The sequence below is a fragment of the Trichoplusia ni genome, chromosome 7 (assembly GCF_003590095.1).
Source record: "Trichoplusia ni isolate ovarian cell line Hi5 chromosome 7, tn1, whole genome shotgun sequence".
Classification (NCBI taxonomy): Eukaryota; Metazoa; Arthropoda; class Insecta; order Lepidoptera; family Noctuidae; genus Trichoplusia; species Trichoplusia ni.
Genome location: NC_039484.1, coordinates 12768105 through 12795082, shown reverse-complemented (window position 1 = coordinate 12795082; position 26978 = coordinate 12768105). Strand labels below are relative to the sequence as shown.

Below are 26978 nucleotides of genomic sequence, written 5' to 3'. Positions count from 1 at the left end.
GGATATAGGGGTAGAGAACGACCAAAGAAACGATGGATGGATTGTGTGAAAGACGATATGGCTGTAAAGAGTGTTTCTTGTGAGATGACGGCCGATAGGAAGGTATGGAAGAAGATGACATGTTGCGCCGACCCCAAATAAAATAATTGGGATAAGGGCAGGGGAATGATGATGAGTTTCGACTACAAAAATGCAAGTATTGTATATGTTATAAACATGCATTTCTCTTTCCCCATTTTTTATGTCCTTTCTTCTTACAAAAATACTTCTAAGAAGTCTTATTATTGTAGACATTGTATTTTTTTTATAACCCGGCTTAGTTTTTAGGCTATTGTCATAAAGTGTGGAAACTGTGTTTTTTTGTATTTTATTATAACCTTGCGTATAAAAGATTTTTTTGGAAAATAATCTACTTTATTTAACACAGTTTTGCGGTTAATGAACTCTTTAAGAATTAAAAACATTGAATGTTCTTAAAGATAAGATAAGATAAGAATCTTAAAGATATAAATAAGAAACTAGCTATCAAAAAACCGGAGGAATTAAATCTTTGGTTCGTGAGAACGAACCAAAGATTTAATTCCTAAGTATGGGAGTAGTTTTTAAGTCTTAAAAGTCGTTTTAATATCAATTGAATCACATCACCAAACTTAGAAAAAAAGACATAAAAGATAATTCTTTTCCAAACATTCTAGTCATTCAAATCGTTATCCTTGCTAGTATGATCTGTTTATCAATTCAGTCTCACAAACTTTTGTGACCAGAACTATTGCATCAACAAATTGTTTGAACGATCATATTCGCTCCTAACTAGATCACTACGGGAAATTCAATTTAACAGTTTAATCAGAAATTTACATATTTGTTTAATCGCGCTCACTGATTCTAAATTGAAGAGAGAATGTTTGACAAACACCGTCGACACCTACCGTCCCGGGGATTATAAACCGGGGCAATGTGAAAATTGAATCAATCTATCAATTTATGATAAAAAGGTAAACTTTGTGACGTTTTAGAGGGTCTCTAGAACTACTCAACCGATGCTTCCACTTACAGCAAAGCCACGTGATTTTTAACAATGAAGATGAAAAGATTTCCTAAATATATAGCACTTATAAAAAAAAAGAACTTAGTAAAAATGTTGACCACCCCGCAAAGTTTTCATGAGTCATCTAGTCGACTCTAAATTCTTAATGAATGCTTGTCCTCTTTGCAATTGTAAACAAAACGTGATGAAAATTTGTGAATGTCCCTCAGGCAAACGTTTCTCTTTTTTCATTTTAATAAAAAATCGATCACGATCACACGATCTAACATTTTTTTGTTTTGTTTCGTGGGTGAATCCTCATGGAAACCCACTTGCTAATCTATGGTTTGTCTTTGTTCACTGGTAGTGGTCAGCCGTCGAATTCTAGTAAAAATAAGACTATCCTATCCCATTGCTAGGCACTGACTTCTTCTTTACATTGGGAAAGACTGCGCAATGGCGATTCTAAGTTCAAGTATTTTTGCCTATTTTCTCACGCAGTTTTCGTTCTTTGTTTGTCAGTGGTGTCTTAAAATAATTAAGACCGTTTCTACCCATTTCCTTTTTTTTTTTTTTTTTTTTAATTTATTTAAGAACTTTGTCGCTTGGCGACAACACCGTTCTAATTGTTACAAGGAGCTTAAATCTACGACACAAAAATAAAATAAAAAAGAACAATTACCTACGACACGAAAATATAAAAAAAAAATAAAAAAAAAACAATTAACTTCTTTCTAACACCCTGTCCAATATCTTATATAAAGTTTTTGACTCTTCGGAGAATGGACAAGCCAAAACACTATTTACAAAGCCCACACAGCAACCAAAGTTATTTCGCCTATAGGCTTCACCCCGGACACATTCCACCAAGATGTGTTGCACATCCTCTACTGTGCCACAGTCAGGACAGTTGGGCGACGGGACCTTTTTCATGAGGTGTGCAAACTTCCTCGATGGAACATGTCCAGAACGAAGCCTAAGGGCAGTCGTCACTATTCTCCTGGTAACCAGATCGGAGTCAAACCACGGAAAAGAAGATATCCGTGGATTAACAGTCCGATACCAAATGCCCTTATATTTAGAGCGGTCCTCGAAGTATTCCTGCCATAAACGTAAACATGCTAATCTAAGGGTAGCAAAAAAATCAGAATATAGCGGAAGAATATTCAAAAGAATACCTTCCGTTATAGCTTGTTTTGCCAAAAAATCTACCTCCTCATTGCCCCTCACCCAAACATGCGACGGAATCCACTGTAGCCGGATTTTGATAAAAGGCTGCAGATCCAAAATTAACTTATAAATATCATACGCTACAGGTAAACCACCAGCATGCGATGTATGGCGAAGCAAATGCTGCAAGGCACTCTTAGAATCAGTCAGAATGACCACCTTACTAAGCTGACAGGATTTGATGTATGAAAGAGCTTCCGCTATTGCAACTAATTCAATATGCATTATCGAAACATCTGGAATAATTTTGAATTTAGCACAATTCCGACCATTGAATCTAAAAATGCAGCGCCACCTATCGACTGCTCCTTAGAGCCATCAGTTAAATTTTTGTAAAAATCAGAATAATTATTATTTATAAAAGACACACAAATACTGTTTAGATGATATTGATTATAACTACGCTTAGGACGATCTATGGCAGGAATACTTGGGTGGATTACATCTAGTAAGTCTATATTACTTACCCAAGTATCTAAGGAAAACATTTGGACTTGGTTACTAGAATAAACATAAATATTACGATAATGTGATACAAAGGAGGATGTAAGTAAAGGTGTTTTTTGTTCGCCCAGTAACTAGACTGACAGTGTGCAGTAAGGTCATTTATAATACAAACAGTTTTGTTATTAGTCACTGATTTAGTCTTTAGAACAAACTTTGATGCTAGGTACCTACGGCGAATAAATAAAGGAGGGATACACAATTCACTTTCCATAACATGTATGGGGGTACTTCGTATAAAGCCACCAACAACGCGTAACAACTGATTTTGTATCTTGTCCAACTTACTCAAATTACTATTACTAGAATTATCATACAAAAAACTACCGTAATCAATTCTGCTACGGATAATAGAAATATATAATCGCCTTAAATGCTTTTGATGGAGCCCCCACCCTGGACCAGCTAACACTTTGAAGATATTAACATACTGAAGAATCTTTTGCACTGTTTCATTAATATGTTTACCCCATTTTAAAGACCTATCTAACCACATGCCTAAATACTTGACATGATCAACAAGGCCAATTCTTTGATTGTTTATTGAAAGACTAATATTTTCCGTGAATCGACCTTTTTTAAAAACACAAACTTTAGTTTTTGTAGGTGAAATAGAAAGGCCCAAATCATTAACGAGATTATTAAATACGACTAATGCTGACTGCAATTCATTTGCAGCTGAATGAATATTTCCTTTAGACGAATACAATACAAAGTCATCTGCATATTGGGAAATATTAACATTATGAGAAGTTTTGCATATTTTAATCGTAAGTATATTAAATAAAAGCGGAGATAAGGGATCGCCTTGAGCTAAGCCACGATCAGTAGACCGACATAATTCACCCGCATAGGTAGAGACTTTTAAATTTCGTTGCCCAAGAAACGACCACAAATAGGTGCAAAATTTTGAACCAGCTCCCATTTCATCCAAAATACGAAGTAAACAAGATACATCGACGTTGTTATAAGCACCATCAATGTCAATAAAACTAGCAACTGTACTCATATTTTTAGAAAACCCGAGCTGTATGTGAGACACAAGCCTAACCAAATTATCAAGGCAGGACTGCCCTTTACGAAAACCCACAACATCATCTGAAAACATACGGTTTTTCTCAAAATACCATTCAAGCCTTTTGTTCAAGATTGTATGAAATATTTTACAAATGCAAGAAATAAGAGATATTGGACGTAGCGACGAACGTCCACTACCTCCAAGCTTTGGGATAGGGATAACCTTAATATCACGCCATTGTGCTGGAACAAAACCTAAAGAAAAACATTGATTATAAATAGAGAGTAAAAGTCGTTTGGCATTTGGGGGAAGATGAAAAACCATAGAAAAGGATATTTCATCACATCCAGGAGCAGTATCCTTTTTTTTCAAAGAATTTTCAAACTCCTGCATAGTAATGTCAGCCTCCAACTGCCTATTACTAGATAAAAACATAGGGCGAGGTAAACTAACAGAATCAGGAGTAAGAGATTGAAGGAGGGTCTCAACCATATCTCTATCCGCAGTAAAATTCCGATTCCGCTGACCTTTCAACCACCGCATCTTCCGCCACATTTCTGAAGAGGTAGTCATCTCATCTATAGATAAGCAGAATTCTTGCCAGGACTTACATTTTGCAGCCCGAATGAGTTTTTGAGCAACACGAATTTTTTCTTTAAGAATCATTAAATTTGAAGCTGAAGGGCACCGCCGCAAATTTGCCAAAGCTAATCTCCGCTCAGCCACAGCCTTAGATAAATCTGCTGACCAGTAGGGTTTAGGAGAAAAATTAACACAGATACCCTTCGGAGTTTTTACAAATGGAATGTGACTATCTGCAGCTTTTTGTATGGAGTCCAGAAAGACGTCATACCTTCCCTGGGGGCTATCAGGAATACAGTGATCAGATAAATAATTACTGATGAAATTTGTATAAGAAGGCCAGTTTGCTTTTTTGAAATTTCTTTTCTTAGAAAACTCTTTATCTGAAGAAAACTTGCACGATAATTTAACTATTAAATGGTCACTACCTAAGGACTCATTCGTCGTATTCCACGTAAATAACAAGGCTAAATCAGAGGAAACAAAGGAAATGTCTGGGGAAGACTGCTGTAAGCACCCATCAACCATCTTAACCCTAGTAGGTCTGCCATCATTAAGATATATAAAACTGTGTTCTAACATGGAATCATAAATTTGACTTCCCCTTATGTCGGTTTTGTACGACCAGCTATTGTGATGGCCATTAAAATCTCCTAATATAATGGACTTTGATTGAGCTGAAGAAAAAATAAAATCCCAGTCACTCTGAGTTGTTTGAACACTAGAAGGACAATAAACGGAAAAAACGTTTTCTATATGACGACAATTTAAAATCTTTATGTGCAAAAGCTCGATTCCAGGATTGGAACTTCGAGTAGAACAAAAAATAGCCTGAACAGAATTATGTACTAATATGGCTACACCACCATACCCGTCAATTCTATCATTGCGAAATATCTGGTAACCACGAATTCTAAAAGCAGAATCGGGCTCCAGCCACGTTTCTGAAAGGACGGCTATGTGAACTTTTTCGAGAGCAAGAAGTGCATCTAAAGAGGTTACTTTAGGCCTCAAACTTTGACAGTTCCATTGAATTAAGGACAGATTATTAAGAACTCTATCCATTATTTACAAAAAGGTCGTTAAACGAAAACTCGGAGAAAAAACTTATTAGCTTCGGAAACCATTCTAAACATACTAGAAACAATGAATTGATTTTAACAGATAAAGATTCTTTGCCTAAGAAAATATCCTTTAACTTAATAATTAATTGCATTAAACCCGAAGAGTCTTTCTTTTGCCTCTTAGGTGGCGCCTTCGGAGGAGGAGGAGCAACCGAGCACTCTGACTGCGATGTCAAAAAATTATCCCAATTTATTTTTGGCTCTTCTGGAAGTCCCCGCTTAGGGCCTTTCTGAACAGGCTTTTTCCGCTTCGGCTCCTTATTGGATGAAGGTCCAGATCGAGCTACTTCACTATAAGACTTTTTGGATTTTGTCAGAGAGCTACTTTGGTCTTTATCTACCGGTATAACCGACGTAGGCTCACAATATTGTGTTTCCACAAAACCACCATTCAAATCCTCTGAATCTTCGAGTTTTATTATGTCCCTTTGTTGCGGCTCGGCCTGGGCTAGAATAGCAATTGCCTTGCTGAAGGTGCAATTCTCCTGTGACATTATCTCCCTGATCCTATTTTCTCTGCTGTAAGCAGGGCATAATCTGTCGAGTGCCATATGATTTCCACTGCAATTCACACATTTGTACGACTCAGCAGAACAATTTTCATGATTGCCAGAACACTTTGGGCAAACAATACTCTTAGCCTGACACATTCTCATTAAATGCCCAAACTTCCAACATCTTGAACATTGGGTCACAGGAAACTTAAAACGGTCAACTCTTACTTTTAGGTCATAAATCGATATATACTCTGGAATTTGATTTCCTTTAAAAGTTATCCGAATTGACTCACTTGGAACCCACTGCGCCTCTGTCTTGTCATTCACATTTTTTCGTCTGTTAAGCCTTTTAACAAAAATAATTTCAAAATTACCATCACATGACAAATTTTTCTTTAATTCTTCCTCCGTTATATCCAGTTCAATGCCTTTTATTATTCCAAAAGACAGCCCCACTTCCGAAGTCTTCTGGCAAAACCAATCCTTCTTCAATAAAGCTGCACAATTGATGAAAAAGTCTGCACTAGGTTCGTCTTGGAACGTAACCAACATTTTGTAGCTGTTGATATACTTCACCTGCTCAACATGGGCTACCTTATTCTCCAAGAACCATCGTGCTAAGCCAAATTGTTTTGGCAAGGGAGTTTTACTGGAAACGCTTACTTTCTTATTGTCAGTCTGCACCGCTTTTCGACCAACCTTACTGCGTCGAATTGTCTTCCAACTGTCTTCCGACGAACATTCTTCCCGAATCCTTTTCCTTCCTTTCATGCTTTCTGTCTCTTCCATTGCAATAATTCTCTCTTCTTCCTCCTCTTCTAAGAAATTGCTGCTGGAGGCATATTGTTCGGTTTCGTTGAGTGACATTCTCAAAATTTGTTAGCGGACGCAGAACTAACCAGGCGGTCAGTTCTGCGCCAAAGGTAAATCTCGGCAATAACTGCTCGAGGCAGCAATCGCCACTAAACAATTCACCTGTTTCCAATGAACCCATTTCCTAAAGTGTATAAAATGTGTGCTAAATATGAAAACAAAATCACATCGCATTGCAGAACATCACAAACAATATTCGCCATTAGTAAATACATATATGTAATAACTCCAGTTGAGATTTATAAGTTGTCTATTAATATTAACACTTCGCTTAGCGTAATATTGAAGGCAATGTTTCGCTATTGCAATACGAGTGATCTCGTGGTCTAGAGTATTTGCTTCATGCCTTACTTGTGCAAGGTTCAAAATTATAGCTACATTTTTTTTAACCTGTTGTAGAATGTTCCTAGTAAGCAATACTAGAAATGTTGGCGTTCTAAATATACTCACGTGTTTTGAGTTTATATAAAGTTAACTGGATGTGTGTAGTGTCAATGCCAGTGGCAGATTCACTGAAGTCTCATCAAGGAGATAAGGATATTGAGAGGTAAAACTGATAGCCGAATGCATGTGGCATCAATATTTGTGCAGCAAGGATTAAGTAACCTTATGTGGGAGGCGTTTTTAGAAGATACTAAGTAAAATTGTTGTAAGAGACGATGTTCTAATAGTACTGTAGTTCCACTACTGTGGGTACGGTGCTAAGGGTACCGATGCTGCTAGCACGAGTCCCCGAACCATGGTATACTCCCTCTTTCAATGCCGCATTGATCAGCCTAGCTAACCTAAATTGTTGTAAAAGTTAAATACATAATCTCGACTGTATACCTGTCGCGATCGTTTGCATCAAACATCAGACGTTATATCCTCTCTGGGAATCTAAACAGTGACATTAGTCTAGGTAATCTTGCATTCAGTCTGCAACTGTTTCTAGAACTACAGCTTATTAGCTTAGAGACACAAGCAAAGGCTTACGAAGACGGGTTGCTATCTACACGAGACCTCTCGCCTAACAGAATTTTATATAAGTGTTAGTTCACCTATCAAACATTGATCGGAATCAACGAGCAGTACCTATGCGTCCTCAAAGCCAGGGTGTTGTTATTGTGAATGCAAATCCACGTACTATGCACTCTATGCAGTGTACCTTTTGCCAACTATGTTGGGGTCCGCTGCCAGACTGATCGAAAGCAGCTATAATAAGTACCAGGGTCTTAAAAGGAGCGACTGACTATTTGACCTCAGGGTCTCGGTTTCAAGCAGCAGAATAATTGCAAAATCTGTCGGCTCATCAATTTACACAAGATTATTTTCCGATTCGACAAGTGACGTCATTCTCTTGTATGTCTAATAAATTGGAGCAATTTGATAGCTTTAGCGCTTAGAGCAAGACTTTTTTTTTAATAGGTACTTGGACACAATAATTAATAAAGCAATTCTGGAAAACCACGTACTTATCCAATTAAAGATACGTAGCGACAAAAAATATTTAAGAAAACAAAATCTTTATACCATTGAATTGTATTACGAAATCGACTAAAGACGTCCTCGACGTTCTAATTTGCTTAAGGCGTATTTTATAGCTGATGTTTCAAATCCAATTATAAGAAAATCATTGCAAACTGTTTTTGTCTAATAAGCTGAACAGAGTACATGTTGTTGATCTATTACGATGTACTTAATGAAGTCATGTCTAGTGACTACAACCTACGTCAACAGGAAGCCACTTAATTGTAATACTACGGCGTCTAAGGCTTCTACTTTATTATGTACACCTAAGTTTTCCCGAACTAGAAATATGTCTTTGTCAATTAAAACAAATATTATAAGATAATTCTTTTTTGAAATTTATACCTCTGCCAACCACTGTGACCGCGACTTTCATATTTTTTGCACAGATATGCACCAGTTGTAAAGGTTTTGACTATCTAGCTATGACTAGCATGAAATAGATCTGACAGCGGACAGCGGACCCTTAATAGTGAAATTACTTTTTACACTTTAGGTAACCCTAAAACAGTACACAATAAAAATAATGTTTTTTTTTATCAACTTAATCAATGACCAAGTTCTAAAGTTTTCAAGTTTCTTTAACAGCTCCAAATAGCACGCAAATTTGAACCGGGTGAACCTTAAAAAGAGAACTTCTACGTGGTAGTAACTGAGTGTAATAAAATGTCACTTGTCAGACATCTTGACTTTAAATCTATTATTCTCACTTTGAGTACAGACAAGACAAGGAAGACCAACATCACAATATACGCTGTCTTAACTAATTTCACTCCAACATTTTGTTCGAACACCATAATCTATCTACAACACTACAAGCTACAACTAATGGCGGTAATCACACGACAGAAGCTTTTTAGATCTGATACTCATCACTCAAAGGTTAGCCGGGCCAGTCCGCGCACAGGATGTTCTGAAATAGCGTGAACATATTCATAAAAGGTGCACCAAAAGTTCACATGCAAAACATGACAAAATTTGTAACGATTCAATGCAATATTAGATTTGATTTCTCAAAATTTCAAGCTATCCAGCTGACGTCGGAAAACGATTAAATTTGACCTTCTAGGAAAGTTCATATTTTATGAAACAATATTACTTGAAAGAAAATTTCTTTGATCTTGAATTCAAAATACAAGTGAGAAAAGTCTACTCGACCTTACAAAGACACTTACGAGAAGTAAACTCATTATTATTCCATTTACAATTCTGTTATAAAAATAAAGTCTTACTGAAAATGTATTATTTAATTCTAGAATTTGCATATGTAGTAAAATCTTAAACAAAAACTACAGTTTTGTTTATTTTAGCCATGCTATAGGCACTCTAAATATTCAATGCTGAACGCGGCGTCAGTCTCTGAAATATATGTATATGGGCTGTTAATTAGATAATAGAATACTTGTATCTTTGTTTTACATCACCAAATTTAAAGTATTTCAGAGAACATAGTAACATTGTATCGCTAAAAGCGACCTCTTTAAAAAAAGAACATTGGCTGAATAGAAAAAAAACAGAAAAAGAAAAATCAGCAGAACTGTGTAAAACAGAATGTAATTAACAAATTATATAATCTTTTTATAATATACTGATACGTTAATAAATATCTTGAAAGAAACCGACTAGTTAAAGAAAGAGAGAAACCGGGGCTGTGCAATATCAAAGGGTAAAAGAAAAGCTTTGAAAAGTGTAGAAGTACGTTTCACCGGCTTCATTATTTGCAAGGGCACTTATAAAATAATCTTAACAGTCTAAGTAGATTTCAAAAATCGGTCGAGTTTGAGTCGTACTCGCGACGCTGTATGTTCCGTAAAAAATTGTTAAATGTAAACAAATTGATGACCGCAATAACCGCGCTAATCGATTTACAATTTTACTTTCTGGTATAGAATCAGCAGAAATACATAATTTATGAAAATTTCAATTGTTTTGCATTAGATGTGTAATGAGATACAACCTGGTGACGGATAGTCAGACAGCGGACTATCAATAATAGGATTCCGTTTCAACCCTTTAAATAAGCAATCCTAAAAACGATTTTACAAAAAGAAAGGATGCGCATAAAAATAAAAAAAAAACGTTATTGACGGACAGATTCGAATATTGCAGAATTGCTCTTACATTGCGGTCAGTGAACGAAATGATTACTTGATGATGGCGAGCGTCTAGCGATTAACCGCTGTTCAAATACTGACGATATAACCATTGAAATACGAATAAGGTGAAGTACTGACCAGTAACTTACTATTATCATGATAAGTATTACGACTTTTTGTGTGTTCATGTTAAGAAGTTTTGATTCAAAAAGCGATACTTTTTGACATGGCGCGAATCGTGAGGAGGAAATTGGGATGAAGGCCACACGTGCCAAAAAAGCAAATACATTTTTTTAATTGTGAAAAATCGGTCAAGTGGTCGGTTTAAATTCGCGGTTATAAGGATTCCGTACAAATACACTTAATCTATACTAATATATAAAGCTGAAGAGTTTGTTTGTTTGTTTGAACGCGCTAATCTCAGGAACTACTGGTCCAAATTAAAATATTCTTTTTGTGTTGAATAGACCATTCATCGAGGAAGGCTTTAGGCTATAAACCATCACGCTGCGACTAATAGGAGCTAAGATACAATGGAAAATGTGAAAAAACCGGGCGGGTACACCTAAATCATAACTTATATCTTCTACCCACGGGGACGAAGTCGCGGGCAACAGCTAGTTAAAAGATAAACTCCCTCTGGAGCAGTAAGCACCGGCAGCTTTTTGTTCCCGTTGTCGGTATATATTTAAAAATGTAATTTAGTTGTAAATTAATAACAACAATAAATAAGTAAGTGCTAGTTTACTGATACCGTTTCGTATTTTGACCCACATTAGCAATGGAGTGTTACTAGGAAACCAGAAATATAATAACCAGCCTTCGGAATCCGTATTTTATTCCATTCCAATTTCAACGGTTATTTGAGCTATATTCGTTATGCAGGCTTCGACGAAACAAATGAAAAGCAACGAGAGGATGTCCATCAATTAGACCAAAAATTTTTAGAACTGACGTAACTGTGTACGTCTAAATTTTAACCATGTTAAAAATATTTGTGAAGTAGCCTATAGAAATATTATACTAGTAAAATCCTAACTGAAATCTGGATCAAGTGGATAAAAGATAAAACTGAAATTAAATTATTGCATTGTAGATACCTACTCGGTATGGTGATGGGAAAGAAGTATTGAAATGAAGTATCACAGCGTAACAAAAGTCTGTGCAAATTTGTATTGTTTTAGTAACTTTCTTAAGTATGATTCATAATTAATTGATGCAACGGTTTAATCACATATTTATCGGGCTCGCTCGACTAGTCTCATACTCAACCGGCGGCGGGTTTGACTTGTGAAACCGCCGCACCGCCGTAAACCGTTGAATGAAATTATAAATATACCTTATTGGCTTGAGAAACAATAGAAAAGAAGTAAATTTTCTAAATTTCATATAGTGAACATAACAAATTTTATCAATGTCGGCAAAGTGGTTTTCACGACGCCATAACTGAAGAACCACTCTATTTTTCATTTTTATGAAATAGTCCGAAAACCTCGTAAACCGCGAATGTTCAAACAAATTTATTAAAGAACTTCAAATAGTATTAAAAAGCGTAGGTACTGCTTGGTGTTGAGATGGGCGGTGATATCCTTGATCATTATGCGTTTGCCAATATATTTTTATTTAATACTAGCTGTGCCTCGTAGTTTTACCCAAATGAGGACGTAGTCTCGTTCCCGGTACCATTATATTTTTGGGGGCGGAGATGGATCCAACAAATCACTATCGTAACAAAAGTCAGGATTACTTACTGCTAAAATACTTCTAGGTGTCTATAGTCTCATTTCTACAAACAGTTTTTAACAAATGATTATTTAATAGGCCGGAGCGTCACACCGTCCATCAAAACTTTCTAAGCGAAAGGATCTGCTAAGTTATAAAGTGTATTTAAGTATAAACACCTCTTCGTGAATAAAACAACTTTCTCTACTTAGTGTTCACTTTGCTAGAAGTTTAGTTCCAAGAAAAGCGGTCCTAAAAGAGATTCTCTTGATCACATTAGTTAGAATGTATGGATAGTCAAGTGGTTGAGATCACCACGCCAAACCCTCTGAGCGCGACTTGTCACGAGTCTGATCTTCACGTAGCACAAGCGTTTGCGCGAGCTGCGAATCCTTGTCCTGAGTCTTCACTTTCTGCAGGTGAGGTATAAATTCTGCCGTTTTTTAAGTAACTTGACCAGGGCCTTGTTAAGTTTTATTGATTGACCGCATGTTAGATATGCTTTTTATTATTGTCTCACCTGAAGTTACAAACTCATTTTAAATACGCCCTAATTGCGTTTGAATTAGAAGTTAAATTCTCGCGCCCCAGTTATTGTAAAATTTGTTAGTATTTAAATCAGTCCAAGCCAAGTGAGTATAATTATGTCGTGAATAATTTTCATTATTCAATAAATCGAATAACTCGAATATCTAATAATCGAAACAAATAATCGAAACAATAACTCGAATCTGAATTTAAATCATGATGTTGTTTTTTTTAAAAGATACCAACCCATTAGATTCGTTAAAACACTGATATGTTGTTTTACAAAAAAGAAATACAATTGAACACGAATCCAGTAAGGCATTATTTTTGTATTTAAATTATTTAACGAGCGAACGTAATAAATTGTAATGAGTGCTGTGAAATAAAAACAAAATTATTTTTGAGGAAATTGGGATGAAGGCCACACGTGCCAAAAAAGCAAATACATTTTTTGAATTGTTAAAAATCGGTCAAGTGGTCGGTTTAAATTCGCGGTTATAAGGATTCCGTACAAATACACTTAATTAAAAGATAAACTAAATAAATTGGGTAACGTAACATTAGCGACTTTAATTCCAATCTTTCTTAATCTCTAGAAATTTGCACGAGAAAGGGGAGGCCTATGTCCAGCAGTGGGAGGATATGGGCTGTGGATGATGATGATGATTTTAATCTCGACTTTTTATTTTACTATTTACTGTTACAGCAAAAAAAAATTACATCACCGTTGTGGAAGTTTCACCTATCTAGCTATCACGGTTCATAAGATACAGCTTTGTGACAATCTCGCGGATATACATCGAAGCCTTAGCAATAAGGTCCGGATTTTACAATATGGGTTCGGAACCCAAATAAAAAGTGAGCAAAAACTTCATGACTATTTGACGACACCCACAAGTAACTTCTCCATCAGCGACCTAGTCTTTAGCTATTCATAAAGGAGTTAATTTTCGACACTCAGAACTCCTTGCTCTTAATAAATTCCTCGCCGAGTCTAAGAGAGATTGCTTCGGGAGATGTATTCAAGATACGAGCGTTATCAACGAATGTTCATGTAAGCTACATTCATGACGATGTTCCTCTGCGCGTATTAATCTTATCTGTCTTAGAAATTTCAGTTGTTTTGGTTTTGTTATGGTTTGGTCTTATTTACGAGTGTTTAAAAATCCCAAAAGTGGGTTCCTATGCTAACTTGATACTTCCTTCATTATACCTCGGATATTTAATCAAAGTTTTAGATTTTTAGATAGCAAAATATGAAAATATGAAAAATTTATAGATTTTAATCATCTAAAGACCAACATTTTTCAATCATAATTGGTCGAACAGTTTTATAGGTGTAAATTGCATTGTCACTTGGTTTGAAGCTATCCTGAAAATTCAGCCTGCTAGCTCGGGATGTGCCTCAAAATTGAGTTACAAAAATCCAGCCGGAACGAAAAGAAAAACGAACAAGAAAAGTGAGTGTATAAAAACGTGGGAATAATACATTTTATGGCCTAAGTATTTGACAGCATGACTAATAACTTGAGTTTGCATATTGCCAGAGTACATGTTACACTGAAATCCAATTAGTTTGTAGAACATGCCGATAATGCGACCCACGCCCTAACGGAACTGTGAAGCCAAGTGTTAATTGGAATAACTAATAAATACTTCGATGCTAAATTACCAAACTCCTGTATATTGACACTGTAGTAAACAAGCATATATTGTAAAAGGCCAACCCATGTCCCCTCGTAGGACAACGTGTGTTTCATCCACAAATGCTTGTCCCGAGTCTGGGTGCCAAATGTGTTTGTGTCTCAAATGTTTCTGACACCCCTGTGACGTGGATTTAATTCCTTAAGGCAAACATCTTTTTTTTTAAGTGTAGTTAGTTTTACTGTCTGTCAGACACTATCACTGGCTGTCGCCATCAATTCACTTTATTTGTTACAACGTAAAAGCAACAACCCTATTCTGAAATAATAGACTCTTAATAAAAGCGTAACACTGTTTTTATTTTAAGCTTTAAATTAGCACTGCCTTTTGTGAGTTCATTCTTTTTGCAAAAAAGAAAGTAGAAATTAAAATATTTAAATTAACGGATGGGAGCTGTGAGTCAAATTTTATTCTTGCATTTTACTGCCTTTGAAGCGACCGCTACGAAATACGGACGGTCCCTGTAATCATAAATATCTTTGTGGCACAACCCTACATGTATTTTAAGAAGAATTAGCTTTTTGGCTTTTATATTCTTATTCTTTAGATTTTTTCTCAGTTTGTAACTATTACATTCACATTCTACAAAATTCATAACTGCCAATACGTCAATGGTCGTATAATGGTCTTTTTGTTAGTGGTCCTGACTACAATACCAGAGGTCGTGGGTTTGGTTGACACACAGGACAAATGATCGTGCGATGAGCGTGATAATTTATACTGCGTAAGTGGTTCATACTACATATGATACAAGCTATGCATAGTTTGAGACAACGTTGTGCGAAAGAAGTTGACCGTTTCCCAGACCTAATGAATATGCACACAAAATTCCACGAAAATCGGTCAAGCAGTTTGAATGCAAATTCCGACCTCGACACGAGAATTGTGTACATTAGATGACGATACTTTGCAGGCCTACAAGTTTCTTCTATAAATGATACGTAAAGTTCATTAATGTCTCGTAAAATAAACTTCATCTTGCGTTTGAATACGAAAGGAACAAATAAAAATGGAAATAATATTTCATTTGCTCATTTAAATGTACGCATGCAGTACAGACATACAAAATCAACATATGTTCGTTCGTTTCCCGTTGAGTGACGGAAAACGGATGTGTTTCTCATTAAGATGTCGAGTTTGTATTCACCATCATTCTGACGTATGACTGTTGCCGTTGTGGGAAAGAGACACCGATATACACTGTCTATATCGCTCCCTCGTTCTTATTATAAGATGTTAAAGGCCTCTGAACCTATTATTACATGTTTGAGGACGCGTTCAGTTTGTCTATGCAAGTCTGGGTTGTGTTAAAGTCAAAATGAAGTAAAATAAACGAGAGTCGTATTTTTTTTACATCGTTCTTGAAATATGGAACGCGGTATCAAAAGCCTTGAAAAACAGTGTAAATAAAACGAAAAAATGTACTGTTTTTGCGTCGTCAGATTTGTCACTTACCTACTTTCTTGATAATTGCAAGATGTCACTGACAGACGGTGAAGAAATAAGCATGAAGAAGTAATATTGGAATCGCCAACCCGCCGTGAGCTAGCGTCATGATCAATGCTCATAATTTCCCGATATGGGTATTTATTAACACGTTATTATACCGTTACATAGGCTATGAAGAAACCTGACTGATAATGACAAACTATGTACTTAAATCGAATGGGTTAAAGTCAATAAATCGATTCGTTGTTTGCTATTCAAACTCCCACATTATTCAGACTTCAGAAGATACTTTTGCGACTTTGTCCGCTATTAACTCATTGAATAGCTATATCTACTATAAATGTCTGTTGTTAAGTAAAGAAGATAAAGCCATATATATTTATATTGTTCGAAACAAATGTTGTGAAATGTAAATCGGACATACGATATTTTTTCACGTAGAATAGTTTTTTCGTTGCCTGTAAACATCGACAATGCGTTCCGTGAGATCAACTTTCAACTTTTTTATACTCGGATGTGAAACGAAAAAAAAAGTGATATTTTTGTTCAGTTATGAAGTTTATATTGTATTTGGGAGATATTTTCTATATTTATGTGTAGAAAAATGTTGTTGGACGCTTGTTTGCCTAAGGGGAGCCTCCATTCATTCAAATTCTGTGATATTTTAAAATTGTATTTTGAAATAAAGTTTCGAATATTTGTTATCTCAAAAAAGACCTCACCTCTTTCATCCAAATTCAGGTCACCAATCTTTTAAATACATTTTAAATTGTATGAAATTACATCTTTTGATGTTTATTTTTGAGTCAATATAATAACAGACTTTTGGTGAGTTAGCTTGTTTTTTAAACATCTGGATTTTAATATATTCAATTGTAAATTAATACCGCAGGTTTCAAACACAGCTTTATTGGGAAAAATATAATTCCTCTTGTACATGTCACTTCATATGTATTCTTAGGAAAGTGTCGCAAAATGTTTTAAAACACGTTATCGAATATTTATAAACAGCGTAATCAGTGACGAATGGTTTATGTAATAAAGGTACAGATTACAAAAACCCTAAATCTAAAAGAAAAGACTAAGAGATTTTAATCACTCGACAAATTTATTGGTTTACCCACCAAATCCTACGTTACAATCCTATTTACTTTCCTGATAATCTGACCGATATTTAAGCCAGGGATGGCAAGGGTTAATTATAAAAATATTTTTCATTCTCAACCGTGAAAGTTCTCAATAAATCTTAAATAACCGCGCTACTGGATATTTAAGCTTATTATGTATTATAATATTCAATTTATTCAATATTCCCAGCTGATTTGGCAAATTCGTTCTTCCACGCTGATTTGTGAATCTATCTATCCTCGTCAAAAACATTGAAAAGAAAAATCATGCAAGTCGGTCCAGCCGTTTTCGAGTTTAGCGACATCACACATACAGTAACGTTATACTTGTAGGTTAAAAATATGTATAAAGTAAATCTAATTAGTTATTTGTTGAAAATGATACCGGGCTAATTTTTTCTTTCTTTTCTTTACCGGATTCTTTTAAGAACGCCAAATTGTCCGTATGTTAAGGTGCCTATATACATGTTATATTTCTCCAAGCGGATACTCTGCTGAGTCGAGATTTGAGTTAAAGATCATGTCAGTTCACACAAAGGCATGTCAATCGAATGTCGAATCAAGGAAACGTACCTACCTTTGCTACATTGGTGGATACGTTATGTTCTTGGTATGGTATCATAGGCATATTTTTAAATAGGCATATAGGTATCTATGATTTGACAATGACGACGCCGACGCCGCTACGTTCGAAAGTAAAATTGACTGTATCTGGTATGTACATTTGTGTATGTGTATTTTATCTGTACGGCTCAGGTTTAGACATTAAGAGTCTAAGTGTGTAGTGTACCTACTTCCTTCATCGTTATGAGAGTCGTACCAAAATTAGGCATACCTAATATTTATCAAAATGAGTTGAGTTGGGATGCCATAGAGGCCCAGTATTGCTATGGTATGAAATCTCTAGCCTATATACTGAGATAATAACAATAATTTAATCAATTTGTAACTCAGTTAATTTCTGAGTAACAATGATCCGCTGCAAAACACTTTTTTCATGTGTTCATCAGCCCTAAAAAACTCAAATACGAATGGCTTATATTATCATAGCAAGCAGTTGTATGGTCCACCTATAATCTCTCAAAGCCGATGCACGGAATCCGTTTACCATCGATATTAAGACTTGCATAGACGAGCTTTGAGAGTTGTATAATTTGAAAATTCTAGAGCCACCATAGCATGATGAATTTTATTCAAATGTGGGAGACTGTTCAGGTTTAGTTGGTTGGAGGGAAAGAGGTCCCTAAACCTTATCTCAATACTTCAATTGATATCAAGAAGAGAGGCAAAAAATTTGAGGATGAGATTCGTGATGCACTTCACCAATAATCATGACTTTTCGTACGCAGTGACAACGAAAATGGACATGGACCTCATGTTCACATATGCTATAAAAGGTTTAAGTTGTCCTTGAGTAATTCTGCTATTATCACTTGAATGTTTGGTGTAAGATCTACAAGTTAAGTTGTCTTTGTGAATTCGGAGAGTTCAAAGTAAATTAAACCAGGAGGTAATAATTTCATCAGAGGAAGTTAACTCGTAGCAAAACTAGTGAGTCGTAGAACTCGTAGCCCGTAGCTCGTAGCCCGTAGGTGTATGAGGGTACATTAAAGCCAGTGTACACTACACACCTCAGTCTCATAAAGGTGATTTACATTCATTAAAGTTATTACACCTCATACTGAGCCTCTCGGCACCTCGTAATCCAGGGATATAAAACTAGGCAACAATGTTATACCAACTATTAAAGTTATATTCCCCACAGAAATTGTAGCGATATGATTTTTTTATTATGTTACGAGATATAGGCCAGACTAGGACATGACAAGGGTGTCCTAGTGTGACCTTTGTGCAGTCTATAAGTTTTCAGTAGCCTCTATAATATACATTTATTATGGAACTGATATTTCAGGTTGTAAAAAACAAATATGAAATAGGTAGACTGGGTGTTGGAAGAAAATGAAGATGTATTGAGTTATTAATAAATACATTAGCTATATAGCCTAATCGAATCGTTATTTTAAAAAGCACATTTGCTCATTCGTGGTCAGTGTTTTTACCTAGACGGCACAGTGGGCAAAATTGAGATTAAAAATATAAAGCAAATTAAAAACTCAAAATATTCTATAGTTAATATAATGTATGCGTAAATTTTATAGAATTAATTATTTTTGTAATGGCCACAGACTGTTTAGTCATTTGTAAAGCATCCTTTGTTTAAAGCGGAATAAGGTCGCATATTGAGTATTTGCAAAGAACAGTTATATTTCTAGTTTATTTATTCTTGTAAAGTGCCTGTTAAGGGATGGCATCATTCACATTTTCCTGAGCTAATCTAATTATAGCGTTCAACATCTCCTAAGAGTGTTTTTCACTGAGGTCGATTTTGGAGCGATCACGATAAAGTATGTAAAATGTGATATTATAGTGCTGGATATATGATAGCGTTATGCCATCTTAAACATCGGTATGGGCACAGTGACCAATCGCTTTTAAAATGAGTAAGCAACAGCTCGACCAATTAACAATTTTGATTTTCGTAACACAACTAGCCAAACTTTGTTTGCAGTAATAATTAGAAGCGGTTATTTTAACGGCAGCCATAACAAAAGTTACGACCTCCTTAAACGAGCTTTTTAAAAGCCTTCTTCAAGCACATAAGTAGCACTTCAATTATATTTTTGTCAACACTTTACTTCTTAAGAACTCAATCTGTTGTAAACTTAGGACAGACCTAACAAGTTTAGGTTAATTGTTTCCAAATTTCTTTCTCTTAATCCAAATCTGCCAGATATTGAGATTTTTAGAAGTTTTTGGTTTGGAGTTTGTTCAGAATATATGGCATTACAGTTACGTTTCATTAAGAATCGAGATTAGCTCTCGCTGGTAACAAAACAGTTGCAAAACAGTCTTGCAACTGTGTTCGAACAAAAAAGAAACTGTTTTGTAGGCGACACGTAGCAAATTATCCCTACGTCGTAGCAGACCCAACTGTTGTCTGCTACGACGTAGCGATGAACTAAAACAGTTTGGTTATAATATTTGGAAGACAGCTGCAACTATCTTACTATTGGTTTATTGCCAGTGGAGGCTGAGTTACAACATGTGTGTGTATTGTGTGGGATAGAAGGCTCAATTACGCGTATTACACACACATGGTATTATAGGTGTCCATTATCTGTATTTAATCTCCGGATGTTACACTAGAAATAATGTTTTGTTATGATTGTTATGTAGTATATTAATATAATTTGTTGCTCTAGACCTGTTTTCCTACATACTTCCGTCGTAATGTTATGTTAACAAAGTAGGTATATCGGAAGGCTTTTTTTATTAATTAACATAAGGTACGTTGATATTACTGCAAATGGGTTTTCTACAATCAGTATTACCCTAGTTTTAATTATAAGAAGACTAGTTGACCCAGCAAACGTTGTTTTACCATGGTGCAGAATAAACATTATCGATACATATATGTATGATTAAAAAAAAGTTTACTACAAACATCGCGAAAAGAGAATTTTGTAAATTAGAAGATTTAGAATTATAAAGGAATGTTCAACCGAATATTAATGTTAATGGCGTAGGTATGAAACTTACCGCCAAATTCTCTGTCTCTTATTTAAGTGTCTGAGTGTCATGCTCTCTTCTAATATATAAAATTCCGATGTTAGTTACCGTACTCCTCCGAAACGACCTAACAGATTTTTACCAAATTTTATATGCGTATTCAGTAGGTCTGAGAATCAACTAACAGCTACTTTTCATACCCACCAAACTAAAAGAAAATATTATTTTTGACGAAATTGTTTGTTTTTATTTTTTTTATAATGTGGCATTAAAATACATACATACAACTAGAAAAAAAATATTCGGCAAAACAACGTTTGCTGGGTCAGCTAGAAAATGTAACACAGTGGAATTGTGTATTACAGCTTTCATTTGTGTGCCACAGTCACACAAATTAATGCTTCAATTATTAATAATCGGTGTTAACGCTCGTACACCAAGCACACATGAGTTGAACTATTTGTACCTGCTCTGTATTGCAATAAACATATCAGCTGTTAGCTAATAGCTGTCGCCCGCGACTTTGTCCGCGTTGTAAGATGCTAGATAAACAATTTGTAGGAAAATAATGTTGCGACTATAAATTGACATGTAAGCTATCCTATTTTTTAAGTTGGACCAATCTGCACACGTTGTGCAGATTTAATTTTAATCAGGTAAGTAGTTTAGGAGTCCATCGCGGACAAACAAGAGTAGGCATTTTGATGATCCGAACTGAAAAATTTGCGCTAGACAGCCCATTTATAGAGGAGGATTGTAGAGTATTTAATAAATAGGACTGGAACAATTATGAAATATATTACAATAAAATACATAACTAAGCGGACGAAGTCGGGAGCAACAGCTATGTATAATTCGTAATACGAAGTTACACAATGTTCATATTGCGTTTGACATGCACTGGTCGCTACACACACCTATAGTTGTAATATTCTAGTGTAATTATAAGCTGCCACGATAGAGGGCGGGGTCGTAAATCGGTTGTAATTTGCACTTTAAGTATTATAGACAAGTACTTTTGTTGAAAGAATGTGACTGAATGTCGTGACTTTTGCCAATGAGTGTTTTCAAAGAACACTTTAGTGAATATTTATTTTAAAAGAATTCTATTAAGTTAATTGATTGCACATAATATTTTAACACTGGGTAATCGTAGACCTGTTATATATGTTGTACAGCCAGTGATACGATAGTTACTTTTTTGATAGTGCCGAATTACTAACGGAGTCATAATGAGTACAGATTGCAAGCTTGTGTATCTCAAGAGTGTAAAGGTACATACCAGGCTGGCTCCAGACTGTAGCCACGTCGAGCTTGAAGCTGCCGAGCAGTTTGTTAGCGCGCAGTATATTGCGCGACTGCAACACCTGAAACAAACGTCATGTTGCATGGCACACGCAATGTACAACCTACGACATCAAACTACATCGATCCCCTACGTAACCTTTACGGCGATATAAACAATATGTACAAAATAAACTTTAACGATAAAAATATGATTTATTTTTATGTTTGCACTCTTGAGTTTCGAACGCTTCGCGGTTTACATTCGCTTATGTGATGTAGGATATCGTAAACGTTTATGGTAAAATGACAGCGTGTTTTTATATTGCCACGTACGTTGTATATAGCTGTTTAATGTTGATAGTAGTCGTTTCCAGTTTCTATTCTAACTAGGCCTTGGACTGTGTATCTCGTTCGCTCGTGTGAATTGTTGGCAGTTAGTGTTTGCCGAGATAGCTATGATTTATGACACCTCTCACGTTTGCTTACCATTTATTCAAGTACTGTTTTGGACTACTAACTAGGAATGCTATATACAACCTTTGTCTACCGGAGTCGGACGTTTCTTATTAAAAGGAAGGTTATTTATATTGAATGGAATATGTATAGAACTATGTGCTCTTTCGTAATTTCTTCCACAGTCTGCTTTATGTAAACTTGGCCTGTCGGTCAGTTATAAGGTTACTAAATAACAAAAAATTAAAAATTAAAAAATCTACTTTGATGAAAGAGAGTATTAATTCTATATTTTAATTGTTTAGTACACAACAATATAATTTAAGGCGAGAAAACTCATAATAAGGATTACACAACTTCTTTATGAAGTCATTAAAAGTTTTGCTATTTTTGATCGGTAGCTCTTAATATCTTTGGACGTGTGTGGGTTCAAGATACAAGTATAATTAAACAGAAGACCTACATTATACTTGAAAAACAAAACGAATGGAAAACTTAAAATCGTTTTCGACTAGTGACGTGGCTTTGACTTGTCAGTTCATTGGAGTGATTCATCTGCGTGATATATGAGAAATGTGAAATGTGATGAAATTACTTCGTCGGATGAATGAATGGCAATTGGATTATATTTGAAATTATTCCTATTCTCTTATGCATTAAGCAAACACAATAATTGGCAATTCATTGCACTGACCTTGAGTGTACCGTCCCGTACCAAATTTCCAATTATTGTGTAGGAAAAATGCTTAAGAGAATACGAAACGTGGCATTTTAAGCCAATTTTCATTCATTAATTGGCCATTGTAAATAGCAGAATTGGGGCCCAGGTGTTCAGGAATTAATATTATTATATACATAGGTAGTCGCATAATAAAAGAACAGCCCAACTCAGAACACGTTTAAGTCACGTAACTTGTCGAACGAAATACGATTGAAAGTTTATATAGTGACGGATCTCGGTCCTTTCCGCTAGACTGTGCCAATTTAAAGGTCGCAGGTTGTCCAACGATATCTTTTAAGGTTCCTGTGCGTTTTACTAAGTAATTATCACTTGCTGAAAATGGAGAAGTGCTGTAATGTCATGTCACGCTTGAGATTTTTTCAAGGGTGTATTAAAAATGCGTCAGTAGCTTGCGGGTGGTTTTTAAATTCTGATGAAAAAGATAAGAACGAAAGCAATCATATTTTGTAGATATTGTGTTATTGTTTAAATTTGTATTTTTATTAATAATTGAAGTTACTTAGAATACAAATTCCAACGATTTATTTGAATAATTACAAAATGATAAAGAAAATAAAGATAAAATTAATAATGTATTTAATATATTAACCCCTCTGTGTCATAGTTTAATTGAGAGGCGGATAATAATTCATTTGTATCGAATGTGACTGATGTGATTTTAATTATAATGGAAATTGCATTTAACCTTTGTATTTTCACGGAACAGTCAATTAATCATTTCCATAATATTATCTTAAAATAATTTATAATTAACTAGTAAAATGTAGTTTGATAATTCAATGATTAATTTTTAAATAGTATTTTATACACAATTTTACCGTGATTTTGTTTTTCATATAAATACCTACTTTATATTTAACACTAGCTGACCCAGCAAAAGTTGTATTGCCGATTTTTTTTTCTAGTTTATGTATTTTAAATGCCACATTATAAAAAAAATAAAAACAAAAAATTTCGTCCAAAAAATAAAATATATTTTTTAGAGTTAGCAACCCTTAACACTTAGGGGTAAGAAAAATAGATGTTGTTCTATTCTCAGACCTACCCAATATGTCTACAAAATTTCATAAAAATCGCTCAAACCGATTCGGAGGAGTACGGTAACTAACATCGTGACACGGGAATTTTATATATTAGAAGATGTATACGCGTCCTCCGAAAGGCTGACTCGAAACCGAATGAAAACTTGTTAAAGCGAAAGAAAGTATTTAGTTTTATTTCTGTTATAAAAAGTTATTGTTTAGACAAATAACAATCCTTTCGGAAAGATGTTGACTTTAATTGGAAAAACCGAAATGTCTTAAATAAAACATCTAATCCATTTTCCCCAAACTGTGTAGGTATGTTTAAACGTAGCCTTTTTTCCATTTATAATGGAACGTCAAAAACACTTCAAAAATTGAGATTCTGAAGGATGCGATGTGTGTCTTTTTGGGAAATTACTTCGCTATTACAACGTCAACTAATAAGAAAATAGATATCTTAAGATTTAAACCACATTATTGACTATGTACACATGTATGTATGAATATGCTACGCTAAATTATTTTATTCAGCAGTCACTATCAAAGAAGGACTATTTTAATCTTTTACAGTATCGACTTGATATCTTACCATCCTGACAGCCTACATCCACCTCCTAAAGCAATATTTTTTCAGTTGCGGAAGAGACGGAAAGAGAAACACGACACCTTGTAGAGCGCTGTCACGCTCTCGCAATAATAATATTACTTTAGGAAGTCCCTCTGTGCACTGCATTTCATTTAACATAGCTGCTTAGTCCACGACCACATGAACGGTAACAAACAATAAAGCTCATGTTACCATTAGAGATTACGGAACCTGTATTTCTATTAGTTTCCGAGTGTCGGAGTAGTTAAAACGTGAACACTTAGCGGATTCCGCTTAGCAAACATTTGCCGGCTTTAGTTTTCACCTCCATTTTGTTTTAGTAAATCTAGCTTAGTTTTAACGAAGTAGTAATACAGACAAGTGAATGATTTACAATGTTTAACGGTCTCTGACGTGCAGAGGTACTGTGAGAATACTATGGAAATGAATAAAAAAAAAATATCCAGCTGATTCCAGAAGCAACGGGCTTCCCATAGAAAATTTTCATGAGTATATCTTAACGTTTTGGACAACCAAAATTTATTTTTTCCTAAAACTTTTTTCTATCATGTAGATACCCATCCATCGAAACAAGGTTTGCAATCTCCCCAGACAGTTTTGCCTCTGTTTTTAATTCTGTTCTAAAATGGTAAGCCAAGTCGAGAGGGTCGATCGAGGGCTATTCTAACACTCCTACCAACTCGATGGAAAAACAACTCGATTACATTGGACTGATCCTACTGGATCTCTTTAAATACAACGTATATTTATATGGAGTTTCGGGTGGTAAACAAAAATACGACGAACACCGATACATCACCCGCTCGACCCGATATTAACTTGTCACTTTTTCACGCTGTCACGCAACATTATTGTTATTTCTTCATTGTTTAATCTGTCACAAAATAAACATCCAACGATACTCTGTGGTCAATTTTGTCTTGGAGACTGTGATCTAGAAATACCTAAGAGTATTTAAAGATGGAGTATTCTTTATCTTCTGATTGTTGTCGTTATAAAAGTGAGTATTTATTTTTGAGATTGACTTGCCTTTTACAGTCTTATTGCTGTCGTAATATAAGAGTTTCTTGTAACTTTATGTCTGTCAGTGGCACCGTAACAGGCGACTTTTTTTTTAATTCTAAAGAACTGCTTCTTTTTGCTGTAACGGTAACTTAACAGGCAGGAAATATCGTAGATAATAAATTATATGGACCGATGCTTCAAGGAAGGATGGCAACAAATGAAAATGAGAGTCGAATCTTGAGATCAGCTAAAAACACCTTTGCAATTTGCCTTTCAAAAATAGTTTGAAAATCTATCAGATTTATGCAAGTCTGGTAGCCATCGCATAACATTGAGAAGCGTGCATAGCTTTCGTGCATCTCCTATAAATTTTATGATGGTCGTAGATTTAAGCCGTCACTACCCAATTTATGTCCATGTACCATTTTGGAACGCTATTGTTTTCATAGACATTGTTCCCAAATCCAGAGAGCAAAATGCATGCAGAAAGTCTTCTTCAATAAAATTATACAGATTTGTAAACCATCCTTTATGTTATGAATATAAGATTATCAAACGCAAGATGTGTTTTCTTCTCGAAAAATGTAACAGTGGTGTTCAAGAATGTTTAGCTCTCCTAATTTTGAGCATTCGTAAATTTTGGCAGTCCAGCAGCAATACAATCAATCGTCTACTAAACCCGTTTTGAAGAGTCCTGGAGCAAAATTTTCAATAATATACCTGAATCTTATAAAAATTCAAACGAAGAGAAAATTATAGTAAAATATTTCAAGAAGCGCCCAGCTTACGAACAGCTTGTAAATCCGATTCTTTATTTTTGATCCTTCTTAACGGGCAGGTGGTGTATCCTTCAAATACTATTGGGAATCCGAACTCTCAAGAGATAAAAGACGTTCATAAAGAATCCGAGCAAAGAGTTTCGAGGGCCTTCTGCGGACCGCAATCTAAAGTTAACAGCGAGACTTGTGGATTAAATGCGGTCGCCAAGCAAAGTTACGATTGCTTGTCTCGTCGTGTGGAGTGGAGAACTTCTTGCTACAATAATATCTTTGCAAAACATTTTCTGAAAAAGGGGCTGATTTCCTAAGTAAGTACTTTAAAAAAAAAGCAGATGGGTTTACCTCAAGAACTGTGTTCGAGCAAAAATACAAAACACAAGATTTTTGCATGTCCTAAAATGCAACAGAAGCTGATTTAAAGTTTTACTTAGCGGTGCATGTTCGTTTAACGAAGTAATTGGAATACTACTGGCTAAAATAATAACATTAAAATGTTCCCAAGATGTTTGCAACTTGCGAT

At 35.2% G+C, this 26978-nt stretch overlaps 1 protein-coding gene across 2 annotated transcripts in view; it reads right to left on the bottom strand.

Annotated features, from left to right (window-relative positions):
- LOC113495737 (otoferlin-like) overlaps positions 1-26978 on the bottom strand; it is an 88943-nt gene that overhangs the window by 14128 nt on the left and 47837 nt on the right. For both annotated transcript variants that reach the window (XM_026874648.1, XM_026874647.1), the window contains one exon: positions 21843-21927. In XM_026874648.1, the coding sequence (XP_026730449.1) occupies positions 21843-21927 (85 nt within the window). The remainder of the gene's footprint in view (positions 1-21842; positions 21928-26978) is intronic.